The sequence below is a fragment of the Mizuhopecten yessoensis genome, unplaced genomic scaffold (assembly GCF_002113885.1).
Source record: "Mizuhopecten yessoensis strain PY_sf001 unplaced genomic scaffold, ASM211388v2 scaffold11099, whole genome shotgun sequence".
In the NCBI taxonomy this organism is placed as follows: domain Eukaryota; kingdom Metazoa; phylum Mollusca; class Bivalvia; order Pectinida; family Pectinidae; genus Mizuhopecten; species Mizuhopecten yessoensis.
In genome coordinates, this window is record NW_018408879.1 from 1310494 (window position 1) to 1319191 (window position 8698).

Below are 8698 nucleotides of genomic sequence, written 5' to 3' on the forward strand. Positions count from 1 at the left end.
AGAGATCATGTATTACATTATTAAATATGCAAAAACTGATGCAAAACTTGGAATGAAAATAAATAAAACGAATTAATTACATGTGCACATGGAATACTTAGCACTGGTTGATCAAATCAATCATATTCATAAAATGCCCACATGCACACAGATACATGATATAAAACTAATATAATAGCACTAACTTACTAAAGGTGAAATATTGGAAAGTCCATAAAAAACACAGATAAGTCCATAATTTTAAGAAATCCTGGCAAAGCACCAAATAAAAATTCGATAACAAGCACATTTATCACAATGTCACTCTAAATGCGAAAGAAGGGATGCTGTGTCGGCGTACTGGATTATATCTGTTGTACCATTCTCCAAACGTTCCTTTACTTACAACTCTTTTAATTGTATGGAACGCCAAATTAACATATATTAAAAAAAATGCACCTGTCTTCAACGGATTGAAGAAATATATAATTCAATTGAAGATAGGCGCAATTCAATTGAAGATAGGTAGGTTCAAATATGACGAATTAAATATATCTTCAATTGAATTAAACCTATTTTCAATTGAATTGTACCTATCTCAAATTGAAATGTACCTATATTCAATTAATTGTAAATATCTTCAAATAATTGAAGATAGGTTCAATTCAACTGGAGATAGGTTCAATTTAATTGAGGATATGTTGTATTTGTACCTAGGTTCAATTCAATTGAAGATATGTACAATTCAATTGGAGATAGGTACAAATAATTGTATTTATCTTTAATTATTTAAAGATAGATATAATTGAAAATTGAGCATATCTTCAATGTATTGTACCTATCTTCAATTATTTGAAGATAGGTAAAATTAATTGAATATATGTTAATTTGGCGTTCCATACAATCGACATTTTGATCGGCAGAAGAAAAACAAAACACAGTCGACATCTACGTCACTGCAAGGAAATATTTATTAAACAAACTTCTTATTGTGTAACTTTTCCAAACCCTATTAATTTCAAACCCGGTATACCAGACTTCTTTTTCCAATTATTCTCTTGAATAACTTGTCCGGTATCTAGAAAATCTAACTGTTATATTTCCAAAGTCATTATCGATTTCTTCCGAATTCCCGGTTAGGAAATTTGAAAAAAGAGCCAATCATTATAAAGGTATGTGGATTACGGAAGTTCTACCCGGCGTTTTAGGATTGAGTCTATGAACCTCGCCAAAGCCTCTGTTATGATCTTAATTTCCTGAAACAGGGTAGAATTTTCCTAGCCACCATACCTACCTATGTTTACATTAATCATTAGATATTCGCATCATAGTAATCAGAGCTATTTGGCAGTAGATATAAGATACCCACATCATAGGCATATTCTTTTCCATTTCAGAATAGTTTATTGTATAGCTCTTGCATGCAAAAGGAATTTGGCAACAGGCAAAGCCTATAAAAGCCATCTCCTAAAATATAAACAGTGCATACATATAATGAAGTAGAAATATACAGCCTTATATAAAATTAAAGAAGCATTAATATGAAATTATAGATATTATTGAATCACCAATTGTTTTAAGTCATATGGAGTGGTTGCTACAAATAACGGCCGTTCGGTCAAACATGAATTGGAGACCAGCCCAGACAAATCGTCCATCACGCACACAATTCTGAGCTGGACCCACATGACAAGCCGACCAATACCCGATACGACAAACAGTTTTATTAGAAAATGAGAAAAATCTAATAAAAATGTGTAGGATCCAAAAAAGAAATATTCAAATTCAATAAAATGTTTGACAACAATATAGACCAAGACATTCATGGATGTCACCATGTATTTAGATACTTAGATATTAGAGCAAGCTACCTACATTTGTCAAACAACACACCAAATCAGAGAGCTATGTTATCAATGTGGAAACATAAGAACAAAATACCCATATATTGAACCTTACATAAAAGAAAATATCTATTGAACACTGGAATAAAATACCAATATCTACCGAACAGTTTAACAAACGTATGTGCATTACATACATCAAATCACACGGAAACATTGCACGCGTACATTTTTAGCAATGTAACAATATGGCAAAAAATGGTCAAATATATAGAAATGTTGAACTTAAATATGCATTCAATTTTGCCTTAGTATAATCTGCCATAAAAGAAGAAGAAGAAGAAAGTACGTGTATACATGTAAAGACATGTAGTAACTATCAGGGTGGTCGTTCAGTGAGATGAGCACAGCTTTCTCTCTATATATATGGCATATGTACGAGTACCAATTTAATATGATCGTGGGGACGTTTTCCTATTGAACAGACAAACACTGTAAACACCTCGTTATGAGTTGTAACAACATTACATGGTAACATAACTTCAAAGTACTGATCAAAGCATGCGATTTAATGAAAAATTGTCAACAATTGAACTCAATGTTTGAAAACCTAGAGGAATCTATTTACCAGTAGAATAGAATATCCCCAGTTTTAATTCGCCCATGTTAGGTTTACTCGACAATGCGTGGTAAGCTGTAGTCTCTTTTCAGGTAAAACTGGTGTGCGCATGTCAATAAACACAAAACATACACATATATACACAGTTGTGTCAATACATTGTCAGAGGGACGTTTGGTGGACTGATTGTCGGTACAGCTGTACCGCTTGTCCTTGGTAAACATGGGTGGCGGGAAATACCTGCTGCTGATGCTGGCAATGGCAGCTATCATAGTGTCGGTATCAAGCGGACACAGGTATGTTATTTTTTCTATAACAGTTTTTTTTCTAGCGTCATGAACGTATTGTAGAGCATTGTTACTGCTGTTCCTGTCAAACTTTGTCATTAGATATAATAGAATATTGTGACTGAAATTATATATTGTCTAACTCTATCCTTATATAATTGAACAGTTCGACGACATTACTATCCAACGTTGTTACACATGGGTTAACACGTTCATAAGGATATTCCACATCAATTTCCTGATTTGAACGATTACGACAGCACAGCCCTCCGCTTCCTCATAAATATGCATAAATCACCACCTCCTTTAAATCATATAATGTTAATTACGATTGTACGTCCTCATTGACTTTAGCTACTTTATTTAGGTCTGTCAATCCTCCTCTCGTCACTCCACCTAACTTAGGCATTAACACATCCATATCCCTCTATATATACTTCATGCAACAGAGGCCTCTTCTGCCAGACATGTTACAATGGCCTCTCTACCCCAACCCACGGTTGCACATTTTACTGAGATCGATAACCTCTTGATTGAGGATATCCTAACCGAAACAATATAGGGAATCAATAGTGGATGGGTTACACATTATTTTCTCTTTAACATCGTAAACTATATTTATGCATATTTTGTAAGCCGTTATTATAGCTTGCAATAGCGTTTCGAAATATCATGTTTTCATACAATAGTCATATATCCATAGGGACCTCTGTATGGAATGAGCTATTGACTTCTTGTCCTTCCGAGATACAAATTATTTTCATTTCTGAGGTTATATTCGTTTTTACTTACATTAGATAAAAAACATCTCGATATTTTATCATCAATCATTTGAAGGCCAACCACTCATTTAACATCACCATGATTTCACTGTCAGAAAACATAATCAAATATGATATTGTAGTTGATAGAAGTTGTACACCATTACAAATTAATGAAAGTACATCGATGTCAACATTTTCACATATAAATTAAGCGTCTTGAGAATTGAAATATGAAAAAATACTATTTTATAATGGATAGCTTCAATAGCATTTGAATATAATAATGATAATACGAATTTACTTGGTATAGCTTGCATATCATTATAATATATAAAATTATCTAAGTATAGCTTGAATTAGGTAACGTAAGAATGTATAACGTACTTAGAACGAGATATACAGTGGTATGTTATAGTGGTTAACTGTCTCATTGATATAATCTACCTGCTGATCTGTTATGCAACTTGGAGTTACACCTAACGCTCATTGACATGCTGTAAATATTTTATGTTAGAGCCCAGACCATGACGTATGCATCTTAAATAGAAAAGACACCAGCCATAAAAGTAAAATATAAAATTACACACAAAGATCAAGGCGACCACATTTAACCCCGACTATATAAATAAGACAATATTATAACCTTACATGACGTCACGTTATAATTTGTATACATTCTGGTCGTAAGGCGACCTTAAAGGCTGACATTCAATTAGAAGGTTTCCCTTTTTAACCTAACCTGTTCAATTTTATCATTACAACGCCATCAGTAGATGGTACTGAGATGTTATGTAGTAGGGCACACAATTAGAACAAATACAGCTGGACGGGATGTTCCTGAATATACCACTTCCTACTTGCTATCGAGTTGAGTAAGTTCAGTATGGGTCTTGAGATTTTCTTAAGTGATTAAAACAACTTTGTAAATCTCATGTGTTCTGCTGTCGTTATAGCTGGTCTCGTTTTCAATAGACACCGTATGAGTAACCAACGTACATATATAACCACTGTACCAGTTACAGATGTGTTTTATAAACATGTGTCATTTATTTATTACATTACGTGAAAACCGGGTCTGTATTAATTTGTAGCTGTATATTCGCTCGGTAGGATTTAATATAGGTACAATGAACACAATACAAACTAAATATCATCAATATATAAGTCACTCTACCAAAGTGGCTACAGTACAGTATTGTGTACAGTGTATGCTAGCATACTTAACCCAGTACAGTACTTTGTACAATGTATGTCAGCGTACTAACCCCAGTACAGTACCGTGTACAATGGTTGCGAGCATACAAACCCCAGTAAAGTACTATGAACAACGTACGCTAGCATACTAACCCCAGTACAGTACTGTGTACAATGTATGTCAGCATACTAAACCCAGTACAGTACTGTGTACAATGTATGTCAGCATACTAACCCCAGTACAGTACTGTGTACAATGTATGTCAGCATATTAAACCAGGTACAGTACTGTGTACAATGTATGTCAGCAAACTAACCCCTATACAGTAATATGCGCAATGTATGTCAGCATATTAAACCCAGTACAGTACTATGCACAATGTATGTCAGCATATTAAACCCAGTACAGTACTGTGTACAATGTATGCTAGCATACTAACCCCAGTACAGTACTATGCACAATGTATGTCAGCATACTAACCCCATTACGTACTGTGTACAATGTATGTCAGTATATTAAACCCAGTACAGTACTGTGTACAATGTATGCTAGCATTTTTAACCCAGTACAGTAATGTAATGTGTACAATGTATGTCAGCATATTAAATCCAGAACAGTACTGTGTACAATGTATGTCAGCAATCTTAACCCAGAACAGTACTGTGTACAATGTATGTCAGCATACTTAACCCAGTACAGTACTGTGTACAATGCATGCTAGCATTCTTAACCCAGTACAGTACTGTGTACAATGTATGTCAGCATACTAACCCCAGTACAGTTCTGTGTACAATGTATGTCAGCAATCTTAACCCAGTACAGAACTGTGTACAATGTATGTCAGCACTCTTAACCCAGTACAGTACTGTGTACAATGTATATTAGCATTCTTAACCCAGTACAGTACTGTGTACAATGGTTGCTAGCATACAAACCCCAGTAAAGTACTATGAACAACGTACGCTAGCATACTAACCCCAGTAAAGTACTGTGTACAATGTATGTCAGCATACTAAACCCAGTACAGTACTGTGTACAATGTATGCTAGCATTCTTGACCCAGTACAGTACTGTGTACAATGAATGTCAGCATACTAATCCCAGTACAGTACTGTGTACAATGTATGTCAGCATACTAACCCCAGTACCGTACTGTGTACAATGTTTGTCAGCATACTAAACCCAGTACAGTACTGTGTACAATGTTGGCAAAGGCGTGCTCCTTTATCGATATGATTAGCTCAGGCCAACGACTCGGGTATTTATGGCGTTGGTGCTATTGTTTCAATTTTTTTTATTCCCAAATGCAATACAGCATATAGGTTAATGTATACATAGTACACAAAACATATTTCAATTTCCAATTTTCAAGATGGCGGAGGACAGTTCCATATTAACATTTATCTCACAAAATGAATACATACTGCAATATAACTGCACGAGGGTTTTTCTTTTGGCGGTAGCATGCCGTAAATAAAGACCCCCTCTACGTAATGTTTTAATATTTTTACATGTATGATGCATTCGTAACCCAAATCATAGCTTTAAACTCGCACCTCGACAGTAAAATTGTGTAAGAGATTTGACCTGGAAACCATGTCCCCGAGTCGATCACGTGTAGTAATTGGAGTGTGACATCAATAACACGATTTACCTTACCTTTGTTGGGTATGTGGGAACATACACATAGTAGCTGTATATTGTCTGGGATTTAACTATACACACAGTTTTCAAGGCCAAAGGTTTAGTAATTATATATACATAAACCTGTAAAGTCTAACTAGGCTCAGGGTGGAGTATATATATTTTACAAATACGTAAAGTCTAACTAGGCTCAGGGTGGAGTATATATATCACATATAAATATGTAAAGTCTATCTAGACTCAGTTTGGTGTATATATATCATATAAAAATATGTAAAGTCTAACTTGGCTCAGGGTGGAGTATATATATTTTACAAATACATAAAGTCTAACTAGGCTCATGGTGGAGTATATATATCATATACAAATATGTAAAGTCTAACTAGGCTCAGGGTGGAGTATATATATCATATATAAATATGTAAAGTGTAACTTGGCTCAGGGTGGAGTATATATATCATATATAAATATGTAAAGTCTAACTAGGCTAAGGGTGGAGTGTATAAATCATATATTAATATGTAAAGTCTAACTAGGTTCAGGGTGGAGTATATATATCACATATAAATATGTAAAGTCTAACTTGGCTCAGGGTGGAGTATATATTTCACATATAAATATGTAAAGTCTAACTAGGCTCAGGGTGGAGTATATATATCACATATAAGTATGTAAAGTCTAACTAGGCTCAGTGTGGAGTGTATATATCATATATAAATATGTAAAGTCTAACTAGGCTCAGGGTGGAGTGTATAAATCATATATAAATATGTAAAGTCTAACTAGGCTCAGTGTGGAGTATATATATCATATATAAATATGTAAAGTCTAACTAGGCTCAGGGTGGAGTATATATATCATATATAAATATGTGTTAAGTTAACAATTAACGAACTGATGCTAGTACACATAACATAAATGTACAGCCATTATATCCTGAGAGCGGGCATAACATAACTTCTCCTTCTATCAAGCGAATTTCTATGTATGCATCGTTTAGTTTGTATAAATAGCAACATCATTTTCAGCATGCTGAATAAGCAATCATTGTTTTTATTTGTTTGCACTGTTACATGTATAAATCAATGCCACTTTTTTAACATTGAATTGTACAAGAAATAATTTAATGTAAAGTACATAAACACAGAGCTTAATGCCCTAATTGATCACGTGATTTTGACTTTAATTATCTGATAGCTTTTAGGGGGTTTATTTTCATGTAGCATGTTTATTATGTTTATTATATGAATCCATTACGGATATGATGAGATAAAGGTAAAACATGCAATACAAATTGTAACCCTAATTTCAGGTGATGTGATCTGCTACATTAGAGATTAAAATGATCTCTATGTTCATTTGACAGCGTCTCCAATAATCTGGGATCAGGCAAACTTGACATCCCGATTAACGTAGAAAGTGTACATATCGATTCATTTCAAATTCAATATATATTTTCAAGAGTGCTCCAACTTTTATAAACTATATAGTATAGTAAGCATTTATTAAATTGAAAAGTCCAAATCGACAGTTGTAATAAACACTATAATTAAGTGTTGGTGACTTGAAGATGTGTTTTATTTGAGTTTGTTTAAGTTGTCCGCCATCTTTTAATTGTTACACAATAGTCTGCATTTTGAATTTTGTGTTAACACGACACTATCCGTATCTGTTTTGGTTGTGTTTTATCTTTAAATTGATACGCAACTGCCCATGCCAGTATCTGTTTGAGTGTTGTCCTTTAATGGTTACAGAACAGTGAATAAAGATACCTTAGTTTTTTTTGTTGTTTTTTTGTTGTCTTTTAATTGGTATTTAACTTTCTATTTATCTATGTTGTCTTGTTTATCTGTCATGGTCAGCTTCGATCCTGTTATCTACATGTCATGGTCAGCTTCGATCCTGTTATCTACATGACATGGTCAGCTTCGATCCTGTTATCTACATGTCATGTTCAGTTATCTATGTTGTCTTGTTTATCTGTCATGGTCAGCTTCGATCCTGTTATTTACATGTCATGGTCAGCTTCGATCCTGTTATTTACATGTCATGGTCAGCTTCGATCCTGTTATTTACATGTCATGGTCAGCTTCGATCCTGTTATCTACATGTCATGTTCAGCATCGATCCTGTTATCTGCCATGGTCAGCTCGATCCTGTTATCTGTCATGGTCAGCTTTGATCCTGTTATCTGTCCTGGTCAGCTTCGATCCTGTTATCTGTCCTGGTCAGCTTCGATCCTGTTTATCTGTCATGGTCAGCTTCAATCCTGTTATCTGTCATGGTCAGCTCGATCCTGTTTATCTGTCATGGTCAGCTTCAATCCTGTTATCTACATGTCATGTTCAGCATCGATCCTGTTATCT

General features: G+C 34.4%; 1 protein-coding gene across 2 annotated transcripts in view; it reads left to right on the plus strand.

Annotated features, from left to right (window-relative positions):
- Positions 1 to 2579: 2579 nt before the first annotated feature.
- Positions 2580 to 8698, plus strand: part of LOC110465735 (protein jagged-1-like) — a 23046-nt gene continuing 16927 nt past the window's right edge. For both annotated transcript variants that reach the window (XM_021521769.1, XM_021521770.1), the window contains exon 1: positions 2580 to 2738. In XM_021521769.1, coding sequence (XP_021377444.1) covers positions 2665 to 2738 — 74 coding nt within the window. In that variant the 5' untranslated portion in view covers positions 2580 to 2664. The remainder of the gene's footprint in view (positions 2739 to 8698) is intronic.